At 42.6% G+C, this 19,940-nt stretch overlaps 1 protein-coding gene across 2 annotated transcripts in view; it reads left to right on the top strand.

Moving 5' to 3' along the window:
* The window catches only part of LOC128601003 (kelch-like protein 29), a 209,833-nt gene that overhangs the window by 188,797 nt on the left and 1,096 nt on the right, over positions 1 to 19,940 (top strand). For both annotated transcript variants that reach the window (XM_053613846.1, XM_053613847.1), the window contains 2 exons: positions 14,659 to 14,852; positions 18,518 to 18,662. In XM_053613846.1, the coding sequence (XP_053469821.1) occupies positions 14,659 to 14,852; positions 18,518 to 18,662 (339 nt within the window). The remainder of the gene's footprint in view (positions 1 to 14,658; positions 14,853 to 18,517; positions 18,663 to 19,940) is intronic.

The following is a 19,940-nucleotide window of genomic DNA, read 5'->3' on the forward strand; positions in this document are numbered from 1 at the left end:
GACAGCTAGTGACATTCAAAAAAAAAAATTGTTTAATAATAAATACATAAACATGACTCTACGATCCCTTAAACATTCACCTGACAACCTGGAATTATCTCCCAAATTGAATGCTGTATTTTAGAGCACAGGGATGGAACTAGTAGTCATACATAACTGACCCTGCTGAAAATATTTTTTACACTTATGACACCTCTAGCTGGTACCAGGAAGTTATTGAAGTGACTGTGCAAGGAAAAAGTCCGGCGTACTTCAGTGGCAGTCAGCCCACGAGGGCGAGATTAAACGGAGCAATCAAAAAAACATTACAGCTCTTATTAAAGTAGGCTGCTGCGCCTCATTACAGGATTGAATGGAGCTCGCGAGTGCCTCTCAGCCCATAAGTCGCGCAAAATGAAAACGTCTAATTTGATATTTTTTCCTTAATGCCTCCATGCTGCGCATTATCATGGAATACTTTCCTCCCCCCGACAGCCGTGTAATAGTAGCACCTAACTCTCGTCAAATTTGAGAATTAGGAAAGCGCCAACACGCTGTGTTTTCGCAAAAGGAGAGACCGTTAATGTTTTGCAAAGTGTCACGTCGAATATTTTAAAGTGGTTTACAGGATGGAACTTCTGCAAGATGTGGGGCTTACGCGCGGCTAAGAGAGATTGCTGACCAAATGTCCCGTATTTAATGGCTCAACCTGTTTGTGATGTGCTGGCAAATGGATCTAATAACGTTCCCGCTCACCATAACATTCGGATTATTTACGCTTCTGCAAGTTGTGCGATGTATTGCGCATCAAACTAGTGAAGTAGCACAGAGATCAGCATGTACTATTTGTAACCCAGCGGGAGTTTAGAACCAGCACATTGCGAGGTTAGCTTACCATACTCTACAGCTTTTGGGTTTCTCAGTAGGGTTTGCTCACAGTGTTGTCAGTAAGTAAGCCTTGTTACTTCCCCTTCCAGTACGTCAATGCTCTTAATGCTGCGGCTGTTTTTATTCCTCCCATCATTACGCTATTTAATGCATGCTCACTGTCCAGCCGACTGAGATGACGGGTCAGAGCAAGTCTTTGAGAAATACGGTTTGCACTTCTGTTGCACAAGAATGACTGGATTGCTTATTATGCTGCTGCGGTTAAATAGAGTCCTGTGGCCTGTAGAACGTTCTGCTCAGCTCTAACGGGTTGATTTGCCTCCAGTCTTCAGTTGATTGGCACCGCCTAAGGAAAATAGTTTATGGCGCCCAAGTCCAGCTCTGTCTGCCTCCCTTGGACCCTAACATGTCCAATTTGTGACCTGCCATCAATTCTTCTCCAGCTTTTTCATGCTCCTAACCATGAAATATCCCACACTTGGAATTATGTCTTCAATCAGGCTTCTCCCAAAGCTGTTGTACACTGCCTTTCATCCGGCCCAGCAGGGGACTCAAGCCCGGCTGTGAAATGGAGATGCCCGGTGAGCACACGGGGGTCTGGACTCTCTGGAAAAAGCTGGGGAGTTTGTTCAGGGCAGAGCTTCTGCTGTGCATCAAAGAGTGTTTGAGTTTAGATTTGGCTTGTTTGCTGATGAGACAAATAAGTTTCATGAAAATGAAACGCAAACAAGATAGTAGTTCTAGTTCGCCCATTCTTCATAATCCGCTCACCCTAACAAGTTCCTTGAAATCTCATGGGTGAAAATGCTCAACTAAGAGGGTGAGCGATAGAAATGATATGTGCCTAATTTATTCTCCATACGTTTGTTTGCTCTTGCCTACATAATCGCTGTTTCGTTACCTGTTAGCGGCGTGTTTGCTCAGATTTCATAGCATAGTCTTGACATGAAGGAAGATTGTTAGAAACATCAACAAGAGCCACTGAAGTAAATGTCTTCCAAAGACACTTAAATGATTTTAGTTCATTAGTTAAAGGAAAAGTCAGCCTTGAAATATGTTTATATTAAAATATCTATGATGTGCCTGGCTGCTTTGGTTGGTGCTGTATTTTCATCATTCATGTAAAAAGTTAGTGGTTGTGTGCTGTGCTGAAATCCCAGGGGGGGCATTGCTAGCGCAGTTACAGTGTTGTTTAATAGAAGAAATTTCTTTTTATCTCTAAAGATCTATGGGTTGCATCTTTTAAAAACAAAAGAACTGCTTTTCTCACTCACCGTCTTCCAGCGATGTTCAGTGGCGCATTAACAAGAAATCCAGCATAAAAGTAGCGGAGAAAGCAAACTGACAGAATGCAATGCAGCTATCTGACGTACCGAGTTACGGAAGAAACCTAACAGTAGTACTAGCATGAAGGGTGAAGCTTTGAAACTTGCTCAGTTTGACCACAGTGTATAGATGAGGAAGTGAGAAAGCTGGACAGACTAGGATTAAAGCACTGTTACATCATTCTCTTTCGGTAGAGATGAAGCAAGGGCTAAATCCCACCGGCACCGCTATCAGCAGGTTGTCAAACAGTGTTGTGGATAATGTAGGAACCTGTTGAAGATCACATGTTAATTAATAATAGTTGATATGCAGTTGGATTTTTCCTTTTTTTTTATCCACACTTCTTGTTTTTTGTTTTTTGTTTTTTAAACATCCTAGAAGTGCTTATTCTTCTACCCTTAAACAAAATGACTGTTGTGTTGGCTGAGCACTGTGTATACTGGAGTCTGATGTGTACTGTTTTATTTCTGGTTTTTGTCTGGACTAGCCCCGGAGAACAGTTTTTAACTTTTGCGTTATGTTTGATGCTGAACCTGATGTTGAGATTTCATATTATTTTCTGTTTATGTCTAGTGGGTTTTCTGGCGGTGTAAGACAAACACTACAATGTTTCACCCTACTTTAAATATGCTGACTTTATCAGAAATATTTCAAACATGCCTGCAGCAGCTGAACTTTAAGGACAACAGAAGAGAGAGAGAATATTTTAATACTCAAGAGAGAACCCTTAAAGAAAGCTCAGAGAAAACCCATCCCAGCAGGTAGTCAATATAATTGTCTCGCAGGGTGTCCTTTGCTCAGAGCATGGCTCCATTGAACTTGTGTGTCAAATATACATTGAAGCTAAAGTCTATTAGACGCAAGTGTAGTGTGACTAATTAGCACCGGGCCCAGGAAGGCTTCAAAGCCTCTGCTTGCTCTGGTCTGGGTTCAGATGGTTCAGATAGTGCTTTCAGGAAAATTAGAGCCCCCATCTCCCCCTTGTTTCCTTCAGCGAAACAGAATCTGTCCTTCTGTCCTGCCATGAGTTTAGTTTCCCTAGGAAGAAATGTTTTGACATTAATCCTAAGTGCATTGTTCTCTAACCCAAAAAAGCTGTCAAACCTGTCAGTGCCCCCAACTGACACTAACACACACACACACACACACACACACACACACACAAATACAGTACTGTGCAAAACTCTTAGGCACCCTATTTTTTTAATATAAAAAAATACATTTTTATTTTATGACTTTTACATCAAGTCAGTACAAAAAACTTTTTAGATTCCCAAACATTCGTTTTCTAGCACAAAATTAAATGTTACAGGAAAATGTTTGTATGTCAGTAAAAAAAAAAAGCAGCATATTACATAAAGTGACCACTTTTCAGACAAAAAACATAATGAAGGCTGCTGGGTTTTGCTGCAAAAATAAGAATTCAGTGCGACAGTCAACGTCTCCAGAAGAACCGTGGCTGGTTTTGCAAGATGCTCAATTTCCTTATAAAACTTATTTCCTTATAAAACCGCACACATTGTACCAGAGGCTACTATTTTTATGTATGTATGTATTTATTTATTTATTTATTTGGTCACACCAAATATTGACTTTGTTTCATTTACTACTGTTTACTGCTCTTTACGGTATTTTTTTTTTTTTAGAAATTGTAGAAACATTTCATTTCATTGTTTTGAAGGCAGCTTTGCTCTACAGCATTTCTTTGCATGTGCCTAAAACTTTTGCACAGTACTGTACACACGCTCTAATGGTCTGCTGGTATCTTCTGACACACGAATGCAATAAGGTCACAATGAACTTTTGATACCACTTAAACGTCACTCCTGTCCTAAATCTCATCACTCCACTATTGCTTTTCTGAAGACAGTGGACCACTAAAGAAAAACGCTTTTCCAGCTCTGAAGATTTTCATCAAAAGAGTGTGTGTGCCGTAAGGATGGAGGCATTAGAGGAGTGGCGGGTTAGTGCTGTTGCCACTCTGCAGACACTGTCACAATCGTGAAGAAGCGAGGTCCTGTGCACCCTGCTGTGCTAATCCAGCACTTGGCGGGATTAACAGATTTTTAAAATTCTATTGCCCGCTGCGCTTCTCCTCTGTCTCCTGCTGTTTAATGCCCATAGCCTGCGTCTCCACCCACATTCCCACCAGCGGGGAAAATTGGAATGATGATGAGCGAAACCCCTTGGCGAAACCCCTCACTCACTGTAGATCTTCCCTCCACCCTTTGCTCTGTTCTGCTCCCCAGGCCATCTGTATATTCACAGCTAAGAACGGTGTTGTCTCAGTGCTGTCGCAGTCTCTCAATTCTAGCTGTATCTCACTCATTCCACCAAGCTTGAGCAGGAGAAGGCTCCATTTACCTCATCCTTTCCAATAAGAGGCAAATTTAGACCTGGTGGGTAGCTGACTGAGCTATATCTGTGAATGGCAGTTGTTTTATCCAGTCAGCTTTACAGTTAGAATACACCTGAGCATTAAGGTCTTTCTCAAGGGCTCCAACAGTACCTCTTTGGTAGGGTTGGGATTTGAACTTCAAGCCTTCCAGGCCCTAACTCAGTGCCAAAAACTGCCAAACACAAGCCCTAAAATCCAGCTGTCCATCCAGGGCAGTGGTGGCTCAATGGTTATTATGTTAGAGATGCCAGGAGCTTTTGTCCAGCATTTTATGACTCTTTGCTGTTTGCTATTGTGATACAGGAGACAACCGAAAACTATGCTTTGCAGGCTTACATGGTTGGCTCTTTAGTCAGTTAAAAACTCGAGGAGCTGCTTATTATGAAGTCACCCAGGACACTGCCTCACTCTTTTCTTACTGTTGCTTGGCACACATCTGAAAACAAGCTAGCGAATGTTACACCTGCATTCCCTTCAAAATCAAATACCGTCAAACTGCCTGTAATTGCTTGAGTTTTTGGATCAGTGGCAAGGAAAATAACATGGTGAAAATCCAGCATGACAGAGGCTTAAGCGTCTGCCAGAACTAACAAAGTTGATCGGTGCAACATGACGGTGATCAGTTAGTGTACGTCCTACCAAAAACGGCCTGTCTGGATCAGAGTGGGATCAATTCGAATCAGTTTACTGTATGCACAATTGTGAAATGTGTTGTTTCTTTTCTGTTTTCATGAAAAAATATGCATTTTAGCAGCTCTGTATTGACCGGCAGTTTGTTCAGTATTAAAGGGTGGAGCATTCTGTGTGTTGTCACTCACCAGCCACTTTAACAGGAACATCTTTACACCTGCTCATTATTGCAGTTACCCAATCAGCTAATCGTGTGTCAACAGCGCAGTGCATAAAATCATGCTGATTGGAAAATGACCAGACATTTTTCCAGTTCTGCCCAGGTTCAGTGAGCCTGTGCCCACTGTAGCCTCAGATTACTATTTATTGCCTGAAAGGAGTGGAACCTGACATGGTCTTCTGTCATTGCAGCCTATCTGTCTCAAGGTTTGGCATGTTGTTCATTCTGAGATGCTTTTCTGCTCAACCCATTCGTCAAGAATGGTTATTTGAGTTAGCGTAGCCATCCTGTCAGCTCTAACCAGTCTAGTCATTCTCCTCTGACCTCTTTCATTAACAGTGCATTTTCACCTGCAGAACAGCAGCTCACTGGATGACTGGTGGATTTTTTTTGTTTGTTTGTTTTTTTTTGTTTTTTTGCACCATTCTGTGTAAACTCTTCAGACGGTTGTGCATGAACATCTCAGGAGATAAGCAAAATATTGAAGCGCACACAGCTGATTATTATGTGCTTGGACTAGGTATACACTTTTGCTGATTTATTTCTTTGATTTTGTTTAATAAAATAAGCTTTAGAGATTATAGTTAAATATCAGTTCAGCCAAATGTCAGTTCAGTTTTATCGTTTTTGCATTGAGCACCGAGTCCACTCACATATACATATACATGGTAAAATTCAGTTTGATTGTTTTTTTTTTTATATACGCCCCTTCTGCATTGGCAGTATTGTCCTTTTTATGTTTGTGATTTATGAATTGGTTTTAAAATAGTCATTAGGCCACAATGAAGGAAAGTGAAGCTAGCTCTGTTGACAGTGTTGCTGATGTGACAGGAACAGATCTTGGCAGTGCCAGAGCAGGGTATTAGGTGGGGGCAGTAATGGATGTAGCAGGGAAGCTGTCTGCCATCAGTCAGATAAATGACTAGCTGATGCATCGGGAGATTTCCAAGCTTCACCATCAGGCATCTCATTTTGTTCTTTCTATCTTTCTTCTTTCCGGTCATCTGTGGGACTTATGGTAAACAAAGAGAAGAAGCGACAATAGGAGAGACAGGAGCTTGGTAGAAATGAGACATTATATATTAGGCATCTGTAAGGATTCATAATCAGCTCCTGCCTGTGGTAGACGGCAAGAGCATGGCCTTTGTGAAATGAGTGCAGATAGAAAGAGACTCAGCAGGAGGATCCAGGCTGCAAGATAGTTGACCTACATCTCTTAAAAGCCCGCCATGGGTGGCAGTGAGGCTCCAACATGTTAATGATACACCTCTACTCACTATTCCTCACATGTCGCTCTTCACACTCACACAGCCCACACTCTTCATTCAGATGCATTCATTCTGCTCCTGAAGAAAAAGGAAGAGCCAGGTTTATAGTAAAGTCTCATCTCCAGTTCGTCCTGGCTGTAGCCCTTTTCAGACTGAAGTGGAGTAATTAGTATATGACCTACTCGGCTGTCGAGTTGTACTGTCACTGTTTGTGTGTGATGCACAAATCCAATTAAGCCAGAGCAGTGAGTTGCGTGCGGTCCTCCCGATGGAGGCTGAAGGTGCCCTTCACAGTGATGGAGTATGAGATGGTAGTGCACGAAAGGCTGGAGTGGCAGGCGATATTACAGATGAGTTTATACACAGGGATTATCTGGCAAATCTGGGAGGACATCCACTGTCAGAAGTAGCTTAGGTAAAAGGTGGCTGAAGGGTGCAAGCTGTAATTGTTTAGCTTCCGTATTGCGTGACCTCATATGTGTAGAGAAACACACACGCAGTAACATACACGATGATTAACAAAAGGTCAAGCCCAAGTTTCTGTAGCAGTGAAATACTCTGTGGATGGACTTGCTCCCTACTGATGGCTGTGGGATTCTAAATGCATGAAAGACTCTGCACTCAGTTCCTTCAATCGATTTGGCCAAGAACCACCTAATGTTCACAGGCAGAGGTCACTTACTGTAACTGACATAGCAAATGACCATCCGTGTTTACCACCCACTATTTCAAACTGAATTATTCAAATACCTTTTTATTGCAACAAATAAAAAAAAAACTCATTGTGTCACCATATGGAGATTTGGAGAGCCAGATTCTTTCAGGATTCTGAAGCTTGTGGCCAGAAAAGTGTACAAATATATAACTTCCGTGAGCCATCGGCAGGGACTCTGATGCTGAGGTTATATGATTCTTAATGCATTTTTTTGGTGCTTCCATGTAATGCTGGAAAGCTGGGATTGTCTTCTGTTCTGCATCTGCATTGTCATATGCACTCACAAACCAGCAAGAACATGTGGGTAGGATTTCACCTCAGATTATCACCTGAGATTTTCACTGTAGACATATATAATTAGCACTCATTATTTCATAGAAAAGCTTGTGAATGTACAGCAGTGTATGTCATTAACGAGCAAGCATCTGATTCCGTGGATACCTAGGTGAGGCTCGGAAGAATTGCTTTATTAGACAGTGATAAAGCTATTAGCTTGGCAGAAAGCAGCATGTCATAATTAAGATGTGTAAGTGTCATCCCACCACAGAGGCTTTTCGCTTTCCTAACTGCCTTTGTTCAAACTGGAGGTTATCAAGCAACACACTTACTCACAGATTAAGAGAAAATTGGCACAGCTAAACTAGACCTATTCCGAGAGAGCCGTTTTTAATAGCAGCGTAATGACCAATTTTATCATACAATAAGATCAGTTTGTTCTTTCAATCGCAGATCTAATAGGCCTTAGATTACTGCAGAAACACAAGCCTACTGTATATATGCTCTTCCACCCCCAAACTAAATCAGTCCAGTCAATGATGCAGTAATAAACAACACAAATATTACCAGAAACCATTTTCATTGAATTTCTTTCAGTTTGTAATCACACCTTGCTGTGCACAGTGAATGTGGAGCCATTATGGCCAGTCACAAAACAGCCGTGCAACAAATGGTCAATAAATGAAGTGGCTCTTTAGTAAACAAGGATGTTTTGGTTGACGGATACATTTGCTGTTGATTCCTATTGTCCTTATTTTCTGTCCTTGCATCTCTTGTTTTCATCTTAGCTCCTCCCTCTGAGGAAGGAAGATTAGGAATTATCCCTCCAGTCGTTTTCTAGACAGGAAATCTACTGTGTAACTCATGTTTACTCTGCATGTCATTTTTAGCCAATTAAGCAAATTTGTAAAGTATTGAAACATTTACAATATTTAGCTTCGGGTGACCATTTGTGCCCATTTGACCCCAAGTACTGTATACATAAGTAGTTAACTTTAGCACAACTAGACATTGCATTACCTATGGAAAATACCAAGAGATCGTATATAAGTAAGTAACCAATTACACTATTGACCATGTAGTACACAGTTATAGAAGAGAATTTTTTTTTTACGATCGCACAAACCGGTGTCGCCCAGATGAGGATGGGTTTCTTCTCGAGTCTGGTTCCTCTCAGTGTTTCTTCCTCATATCGTCTCAGGGAGTTTTTCATGGTCACCGTCACCTCTGGCGTGCTCATTAGGGACAAATTAATCAATTTAAAATGTACATGCTGAATTTATATATCTTTCTGTAAAGCTGCTCTGTGACATTGTCCATTGTTAAACGCGCTGTACAAATAAAATTGAATTGAATTGAATACCCCAAATGGTGCAGATTCAATATTTCAATAATTATAATCGGAATTTTACAGCGCCAGAGACCGAGCGTTTACACACGCGTCAATATTCCGATATTAATCGGAATTCGGCAGTATTAGTCTAATTAGTATTGAGTCGTATAAACGCCGCAATCCGATTGCCCGTTTCAGATTAAGGCAATATTCTGATTCTCCAAATTCTGATTGTCACCCTGGAAAATGCCTGTATTAATCGGGAATTTGTTGCATGTAAACACCTTGTTCAGAAAATCCACTGAAAGGAGATACATGCGCATGCTCAGTCCACAAGGAATTGTGGGTGCTAACAGTTGCTTAGCTCTAGGCTCGGTATTTAGGAATGGCAACTCGGGTATACTTACAACAAGCATGTATACAGGAATATCCTGTATATGCCTGTGCGCATATAAACATCGTATTCGGAATATGGCTGCAACCCGAATATAGACCGTGTATATAGAACGAAATTTGATGTGCACGTCAACGTAGTCACAAACGATTTACTTTTTCACCCTTTTGGAGGAAATTTTTAAAAGGCTCAGCTTATGTTTCAGCTAATGTTCACTAGCTATCAAGAAATAAACCGTTTTATCTAGTTATCCATCTGAAATGCAAAGCAGCACAATGGTTTCACGTTTCAAAACCGACTACTGCGTCTGGAGTGAATTGCGGAGTGGCAACGGTTAGGAGACGCACACTGATGATGCACACCAGATAATAACAAATATATTTGGGAACATTTTATCATCATGCTGTTTGAAATCACGATCACTGTGTTCAGAGTAAGACTTCTGTAAACTTGTACAGAACTAGTCAGACAGAAAAATTATACACATTTTTACTCCATTGAGAACGTCGTGTGGACTAAAGAGGAACATTGCTTTCTCTTTGACAGTGATTTTTGTTTTCATGCTTCACTTCCTGTGAGGCTGCAGTTTTAGCTGTGCCTGTGAGCAGGTTCAGAGGTCAGATGTGCAGGGAACTGCAGGATGACAGTCTAGATCTGAGCATTATCTCTCCGAGGTACACAAATATACAAGGCAAAAAAAAAAATCAAGCTAGACTCTGCAATCTGCTGTAGTATACTGTAGATCTCCATTATGTTGTAAACTGCAGTCTTGTTTGTCACTTTAGAGAGGAGTTATCTTGCATTTTAAATACACAGAATGATTCTGTCTAAACCTCACACGTATCCTGCAATGCCTGGGGTGTGCCAAGCTAACATAAGCTTACACTAGAGAGTCTTTGACCAGCTTGTAGTGCTGATGGAGTGGACTTGGCAGCTAGAGCGGGAGATTTATGCAGAGAAACCCTGCCAGACACTGGCTCTGCCCCCGTCACACGCGCACACACATACATACATGCATACATACACACACACGCACGCACACGCCATCATCATATTGATTCCAGGCATTGCTACACATGAAAATACACTATTAGCTTGTTGAGCCCTTGGCATGAGTGGAGTGTCCGCTGTGACCTTCTCCACTCTCAATAGGCTGTTGTGTGGCTGCACCTGAGAGCTAGGTGAGATAAGGCAGCATGTCAGTGGCCCAGGAAGTGGCGATAAGGTCAGAGAGGAACTCTGAAGTGCAGTCACACACACTCCATGAGATTTCAATGACTCAGAGCTCCATTTCCCTGCAGAACAACCAGGATCAGATTTTCCATTTCTGCTGAAATACTGTACATCACAGAGGCAGGCGTTATGCAGCGTACCGCGTCAGTCCCTCCCCAGGGGCCAGCACTGACGAAAAACACATCAGACCCAGCAGGCATTTACCTAGTGGTATTTTCTGACATTTGTAATTTGCTAAACATGTGTGCAGCTTTCTAAAAGCACCAGGCCATTCAATGCAAATGCAAATGGCAACAAATCCCATGACTGAAGCAGTGCCACTGGAATGTATTTGCTATAGGTCTACATAATAATGGGCACTTTCCTCCTCCTCTCGAGTTCATCATCATCCCTCCCTAGGTTATCACCACGGCCAATCAGACGCTTCCCTCCGGCTCCCCGAGTGTGATTAAATTGGGTCTCAATGGAGATTGGAGACTGGGAGGGGGTCTGAGACACATTGCAGTAGCTGTCATAATTACAGCATGACCACGATGATACCATCAGAGAGCGTAGCTTTCATCCTTGACTAGAATATTATACATCCCTGACGGATAACATCATCATACACACTCTGCTCTGATACCATCAATGATTCACTCTTCCTGCCCTTTTCCTTCCCTTTCCCACTCCATAGCTTTCCTACTTACAAACTCTTTCTCTTTTATTTGCACACATGACCTACTCGACTTAGCTTCCATGAGTCTGGTTTTCCGTCATCGTAAAGGCTGAAGGAATTTCTGAAGGAATACCTTGTTGTATAGTATAAAGTGCTGCAGATGGTGTGCAGAGATGAGTACGATTCCAAAGTGCAGTATATCTGAAAATAATTAAGGAATAAAAACATGACAGGGCATGCTGCTATTGGAACATAATCAACATTTTTTATTTGATTGAGGAACATCTGCGAAACAAATGTCCCTGTTTTCCCTGAAGTTGGCTCTTTTTACCAGAGGCCTAATGGAATTTTTGTGATGTCACAAATGGCTCATACGGAAGTGGACACATTAAGAATTTACAGTTATTCATAAGTATTGTGTTTTTTTTTTTTTTGCCTATCTTACTAGTTTTAAAAGTTATAATTTTATTGTGGTAATTGTATACAATGTTTTACTATCAAAAAAGCTTTAGGGTACGTTTCCACGACAAGGATGTACTAAAAACGGAAAAGTTTTTCCTTTGCGTATTTGAAAAGTTTCGCGTACAGACGACAATTCAATTCGATTCCGTTCAGTTTTATTCGTATAGCGCTTTTTACAATGGACATTGTCTCAAAGCAGCTTTACAGAAATTTATAAACACAGGGTACAGATTTTAAAAGTGCGAATTTATCCCAATTGAGCAAGCCGGTGGCGACGGTGGTGAGGAAAAACTCCCTAAGATGTTAAGTGGATGCCCTGCGATGGACTGGCACCCTGTCCAGGGTGTACCCCGCCTTGTGCCCGATGCTCCCTGGGATTGGCTCCAGGTTCCCCCGCGACCCTGAAGAAGGAGTAAGCGGTAGAAGATGGATGGATGGATGTTAAGTGGAAGAAACACTTCCAGAAGAAGACAACGACAACGTTGTCAAAATGATGCCCGGTCACACGGATCTGCGAAAACGACTAATAATACTGTATCATGCCTGTATTATGCAGGCTTTCCTTCCGTTCACACTCGTCAACAACGCCATTGATAAAGTTTTCCCACCAGCTGCTTGTCCTCCCAGGTCTTACCCAAACGCGCCTTTTGAATACCCTTCGTCGGTGTAGATGTGGGTTAATAATTTGGCGTACGTCTCCGCTGGTCGTAGTAGTGATGCGGTAAATCTACACTTTGCTGGAGAAGCGTCAATAAACTCAAAATCCTGAGCAGCACAAACACAGTCCTGTAGTCCGCCATCGTAGTTTCGAAGTACTCTCACGCCTGCCTATAGACTGAACACGTAATACGCGTGATGTCATCGTTTTCATAAATTTGCGTTTTCATGTTTACCCAGAGATACCAAAACACAAAAAGTTTTCCGTTTTTAGTTGAAAACGTTGTCGTGTAGACGGTCCCCGAGCTGTGCTGTTCATTTTATATCTGTACCAATGTTATTTTGGAGAGGTGTGAATTGTTTGCCCAGCAGTAGGCTCACACCCCTCCCCTTTCCCATCGCCCTGCTCATCAGCAGCTAAACACAGAGTCATGATACTCTACACGCAGAAACCCAACAGTGTCCTGACTCATCTACTAATAGACTTAAGGTGATCAAATTCATTGGCTTATACTGATTGAAAATGTCCACTCGGGCGATGGGACTGGAATGCCAGTTTACTGTGAGAAAGGTATAACAAGGCAGAAACATGCAGCCTACCACATATCACCTGCCCCAGGTTACGCTCACATTCCAGAACCTTCTTTCTTTCTAAATGCTTTACCTGCTCTCAAACCATCTCCTAATCATCTGCAGATCCCATAACTCTTTAGTCTAATTTGATGCGTTGCATTCAGCTTGAAAAAAACAATACACCTTGTGATAATCTTGTGATTATTAGTACACATGATAAATGTAGAGACTCAGGCATTTAATTCAATTAATTAAAAACACAAAATGAGAATTTTGTACTCTTTTATTTGGCAGATGCTTTTATCTAAAATGCTGAAAAATAAACGGGTCTTGGCACTAGCTCTCTGGCAGTAGACTTAATCTGTCAACCTTTCAGTCCCGAGCACAGAACCTAAACCATGAAAGCTTTTAGGATGAAGACACAGATGGAAAACTAGATTACTGCACTTGAATGAATCCCTGGCAAATAGTGGTTAGGCCATAATCAGCATCACTCCTCATTATTGTTTCAGTGGTTTCATATTATGAAGTGATTACATTTTGACTCGATGTGTTCATAAACACAGAAATGCTCTTGCTAATATCCTCGTACCTCCTGGCGCTTCTCGCTCAGATTCTATTTCATAGTCCTCTCCCATTTATCTTCACCTGCAAATTTCCATTACTGGTGAGTCCATTAAGACGCCACACTGTCACACCCGTTTGTGAAGTTACTTACTAATAAGTGTAATTGATTACATTTGCCTCATTATTGAGCTTAATGCTCATCTGGTTCGTTATTCAGCACGTAAACCAGCGTCTGCGCAGCTAAACCTCCTGTTAGCAGCCAAGCAAACCTTGGAGGTTATTTTGACATTCCTCTCAGCAGCAGTTAAAGGGCACATTATTCCCGAATGCAGGTCGAGCCAATCGCGCTCCCCGCCTCAGGTGGTAGATGAATGAGCTCAGATAGTCTCGGACTGCTGCCTCGTGAACATTCCAACCATTAACACGCTGTTCACCTGTATTAAGTGATTAGAGATTACAAGGAGTGAATGAATGACTCTTTGCTGGAAGGGGATTTGTCTTAGGCAGTTAAGGCAAAGGATAAATACTCTTAACCAATTATTCATAGTCTTACAAAAAGAACATACATTTTTATTCTGTATGCAAATCTGATTCAACTCTATGGAAGCTTATAATGGCATTAAATGATCTCACTGACATTTGTCCAGCAGACTAATGACTATAGGTATGAGTAATTTCCCAGACTTCAGGAGTCATTAGAAGCACTTCAGAACTGATTCAGAGAAGCCCTGATTGCAGACACAGCAAATAATAGCCATTTGGATGTGCTCGGCAGGATGGACTCGGAGTCCTGTAATGAGCAGCTCTGCATACTTCACTATTACCCCACAGCACAGGGTAAAGGCAAGCAGGAATTGTACAGCACTTGACTTGGGTAATTGTGTCGTGTTTTAAAAGTCAGGGTCGGGGAAATTTTCTTACGGTGGTCCATTGACACCATTTGACCTTAATTTCCTTAATAAAGAAGATCAGAATGATGACAGGGACTGCTTCTTGATCCTGTTGCGAAGGAAGGTCCTAAAATAAAGCATGGATTCTGTTTGGAAATAACTAGCAAACGTTTTCTCCATTTCCTCTCCAGGTATGACACCATCACTAACCAGTGGGAGACGGTGTCTCCACTGCCAAAACCAGTGCACTCAGCGGCAGCTACAGTTTGTGGAGGGAAGATCTACGTTTTTGGAGGGGTGAACGAGGCCGGACGATCAGCTGGGGTCTTACAGTCCTACATACCCCAAACCAACACCTGGAGCTTCATCGAGTCCCCGATGATTGGTAAGACGGCAGAGCTCTTGACCTTTTGAGATCTATTTAAACGCTTTCTATATTGCAGATGCACGGGGGAAGTAGAAGCTCAGTGGTTAAGATGTGGGACTACTGATCAGAAGGTCACGAGTTCAAATCCCAGCACTGCCAAACTGCCCCTGAGCAAGGCCTTTAACCTGTACAACTGTTCAGTTGTATAAATGAGATAAATGTAAGTTGCTCTGGATAAGGGTGTCCTAGGACCTGATCCAGTCCTGGAAATGCCTGCCAAGAATTTCACCTGTTTTCCATCTTGGTTTCTTCTGGGTACTCTGCTTTTCTCCAACATAGCAAAAACATGCTGGTAGGTGCATCCAAGAGTCCCATCCATGCTGTATTCCCATTATGCGTCCATTGGATCGGAACACTTTAGCTCCACTGCGACTCGGTGCAGGAACAAAACTGTTATTGAAGATGAATAAGGTGTTGGTTGTTGAAGATGAGATATGGAAAATTCCGAAGATCAGAGAAGAAAATACGCGACAGCTTTGTAAAGAACGTGTAGGAGGCTGTTGGAGTAGGGTTGAGTGCTTCTCAGCAAATTGTTCTTTTCTGTCTTTCCTCATCAGGCTCAGTGTGTGGGGACAGGAGTGCATTATCAAAGCTAAGAAGCCTAGCAGATAGTGCATGTGGCTCAGGTGTGAGTAGAGGAAATGTTATGGGTTTCAACTTTAGAGGGTGGGGGGAGTTGTTCAGGCACCATCAGTCACCTATTTCTAGTGGTCTCTCACTCTGTCCTTTTTTTGCTCAGAGTGAGTTGTCTGTCATCTGGCTATGGGCCGGCCTGATTGGACATAGTGAGTGATTTGTCTGGTGAAAATGAGTCCGTGGCTGTTGCAGCCAGAGAGAGGAGCGTAATGGAGGGATTTTAGTGTTTCCTGCAGATTTTCAGCCATCGCTCCATCTCTCGCTCCCTCTTTTTTTCCTCCATAACAACCGGATTGTGTGAAAGCAGGGCGGCAGAGGCAGAGATTTTAGAGTTTTGCGCCCGGAGTCATCTCCGAGACCATGCGTGCTCTGCTGGGCTCAATGGTGGTGGAAGATTTTCAATATATCTTTATTCCAACCCCTGCAGCAAGGGGAGTGAATTGGCTTCTCAACAATCCTTAACTGGCAAATGCATGCGCATATTCACAGACTCCTCCACCAGCACTGGCACATATGTACAGATGTACAAGGTTGCACACATAATCCTCAGATTATTGTGGTGGTGGTGGTGTTTTTTTTTTATTTTTTATCACAGATTCGCTAATCAAATGATACGCACAAACAGAATGTCACACACTCAGTAAAACCAATATGCACACACATGGCCCCACTGTGAACAGTTTCCTCGAACACTAATTTAGCAGGCATGCACCCTGCTGACAGACAAGCTGCCATCTATGGCCACACAGAGCAGCACAGGGGAAGCATGCTACTGGAAGCCTGGCACAGGAACACTGGTCGAAAACAGTTATTTGTTCCAATCACGCTGAATTGCTGTGCTTTTTCAGAGAGGAACACATTTGAAAAAGTGATCCAGGGGCTCTCGCCGGACACTCTGATGAGTTACGCCCACTCAGGTAGCCATCTACTGCGGCATCTTCACTCCATCTAGGACTCATCGCCGGCTGTCATCCTGCCAGGAGCTGCCCTGCATCAAAATATTCACTAGACCCCTAAATTCCCCACAAGGAGAGCAGCAATTGTTTGAGGTCTGAGATGGGATGCACTAAAGCTTCCACTTCATATCTTTCACGAATCGACAGCTGTCAATTTCCTGCCATCTTCATTTTCCCATCACGCTTTCCTAACCCTGCTACTCCTTTGTTTTTAGTAGCTTCCCCCCACCTTTGTCCATTTCCCATCACGCCGAGCAGACTTGCAAAATGAAAGCACACAAATTGGTGGCTTGAACTATAAACTTATGTCTTTATCTCCTGTTGAAAGAAATGTTCCATGCTAGTGCTGCTGTTGACAGTCCTCTTGTTTGAAAGACCTTAAGTTGTCTTGCCAGAGGCAGAATCTCGCCATCAATGAAGCAGTCGTAATCCCTTTGTGCGCGGCTTTCGGGCTTCGAGTACACAGAGGCGAGCGTCAGTAGCGAGCACAGCTGATAGAATCACAGCTGGTTTTAAAAAGCGTCGGTCACATAAACGAGGAGGCTGCTTATGAGGGTTGAGATAAGGAACGAGTGTTTCATATTCTCCTGCACGCTCAGGACGGCAGTGCAGATACCTGTATGTGAGATAATGGAGCACACCTGACCGTATAGATTGTGAGGTGTGCGATGAGGCAACCCGCAACATTCATTGGGTTGAAATTGAAGAATTTAATATCAGAGGTGCACGTGGGAAATCGGTTTTGCCCCACGGTGCAGAAGTGACACTGAATGACAACCGTTAGAGGAGACGAGTTACAGTGACTTCAGCTCCACAGCGCTGTCTGAGAGTGCAGTGCCACAGAGAGTGTGTGTTATGTCCCCCGTCACTCATGCAGGAGTGGCAGGGCTTTTAATGAGATGCAGCTGGCAGCCGGCACCGAGGAAGCCCGCCGGAGCAGCACAGCGCCCAGCTGACGTGTTTATGTTTCCACCATTAAACCCAATGGCAGCTTTACAGATCCCGTCTGTGCATGGCTTCTCAAGCACTGGATGTGGGTGGAGAGGGGAATAAATAAATAAATAAATCTGACCATGGTCGTGTGAATTATTCATGTGTGATAAATTGGCCCAGCTGTAATCATTTGGGAGACAATTTCGCTGTCGGAAAGGCGAAGCTCGGTGATAGCAAATTCTACGTTATACTGCTGGAAAATCTTTTGTTTACTCTGTGTGGACAGGTGCTTGACTGTCAATCATCTTTCCAGTCATTAACAGGTTTTTTTTTTGTTTTTTTATTATACATTTACCCCTGTATGTTGGAAAAAGTACAGATCGAATACGCTTAAGCCCATTGTTTTGAGGCAGGTCCTGTGTGCATGTGCTTTACAAAAAGAGCAATAACGCGCAGTAAGAACGTAGACCGGAGGTTGGTATAAAGAGAAAATGGAAAGGACTCGAAAACATAAAGGAAATGGATATGAGGGTAAAAATGGAAGAAGAAAAAAAAAGGAAAGAAAGTAGAGAAAATCTAAGAGAAAAGGGGAAATCTCTCTGCATGAGTTTATCGTATACGTGTGTGTGTCGTCAGGATATGTTGAATCACACTGTTCTAGAAGAGTCTGTCTTTTATGTATAAATCAGTTTTATTCCAACATACAAATACGCAGCCGCCCGAACAAAGCAGCACTGCGGATACAAACAACAAAGTCCCGCAGTCTGTAATCCAGCTCATTAATTATCTGACAATTCACTGAAATCGAGAGAGAACACAACGTGGAAGCACAATAAGTTGCATTTGATATCAATTCAATTATCTCAGCAGCAAGTCATAGAAAGCGTTTATATTCTAATACTTGGTATAGGCTTTTCACTCTTCACTAACTCAGGAGCCTGAATAGCACCGGCTTTTGCATCTGAAGAGAGGTGGAATTTGCCTGTGATATCAGGAGGAAATTAAAATGCCATTATATCAGCGGAAGCTATTGCGTGAGGAACTGCATTGAAGTGGTAAATTCTCGACGCTTTGCTCTCTCCTCTCGGCTTTATTTAGATAACAAATACGCCCCTGCTGTGAGCCTCAACGGCTTCATCTTCATTCTCGGAGGAGCATACGCCAGAGCCACCACCATCTACGACCCGGACAAAGGCAACATCAAAGCCGGACCCAACATGAACCATTCCAGGCAATTCTGCAGGTCTGCTAGCCTTTCTCTTTTGCACAGTCGATGTTTCTCATTTGGATAACGATCAGTTCTGGTTGCACTGTTCGTTCATTTGCAGCAGCACATTAGTCAGTATGTGGCTGGTTTCTGCTCGTCATATGGGGCGACTCTTGTTGCAGAAGCTTGTTCATAAATAACAGAAGTTCAACAAAAAATTAAACAAGATAGACAAAGAAATTTCACACAAAATATAATGAGATCCACAAGCAACAACAACAACAAGGTAATAAAATAGAAAGATTATATTAGTAGCAAATAAATAAGTAAAAAAAAGACAAATAAATAGTGAATCATAAAATATTCAGACTGGCAAATAAAGAAAAAAAAACCCCGAGATGTGTAAATATTTGCAAACATGTTTGGAGCTCACAAATATGACTGTCTGTTATTTAAGGTACGTTCACACATACAGCGAGTCACAGCAACAAAGCAACCGGAAACCGTTTATTTTCAATAAGAACAACATGAACGACAGCGACCGTGGGTGAGTAGATGTGGGCGTGTCCAGCGACGTGACAAAGATGAGAAAAGTTTCCATTTATGCAAATTTAGAGTGACTTGGTGCAGCGACTACTAACGGCAGTGAAGACAGTCGAGCGCGCTGATGATCCGTGATCCACCACGCTGCCCGAGAACCTGAATAGTGTTGCGCTTTCACCGCAGATCGATGGCCGCGATGACAGAGAGCTCACACTGCTTTGTAGGATATGATGCGTACGTACATGAGTGAATTTTATATACGGACGCTCTCCCTCCAGAATGATTCATTTTAGTGGCAAAAGAACTGGTTTAGTTGAGCCACACACTGATAAGTGTTACTATGGCAACCAGTCGTAGGAACGCCTACTGGCGACTTGCAGTGATCAAACCCCTGTGTGTGTGAACGTACCTTTATTTATGTACTGCTCCATGTGCATTTACGCATGACCTAGAATGTCTGAACCCCCTGCATGCTGTTGTAGATTTCTTAGTTTCAGCATCAGCCAGATTAACCCAGTAAACTATTACTGCGCAGCTTCACAGCTTTACCTGATTCATACTGACGTGTGGTCACCTGAGAATCAGCCATACACACTGAGAATGAGCCATACACACTGAGAATGAGCCATACACACTGAGAATCAGCCATACACACTGAGAATGAGCCATACACACTGAGAATGAGCAGCCTGGAAGATGTCTTTCTTACATTATCTACCATATCTGTAGTTCCTTTCCAGTTATGCATGAAATCCCATTCTCATTGTCCCT

This window comes from Ictalurus furcatus, chromosome 25 (genome assembly GCF_023375685.1).
Source record: "Ictalurus furcatus strain D&B chromosome 25, Billie_1.0, whole genome shotgun sequence".
Taxonomy (NCBI): domain Eukaryota; kingdom Metazoa; phylum Chordata; class Actinopteri; order Siluriformes; family Ictaluridae; genus Ictalurus; species Ictalurus furcatus.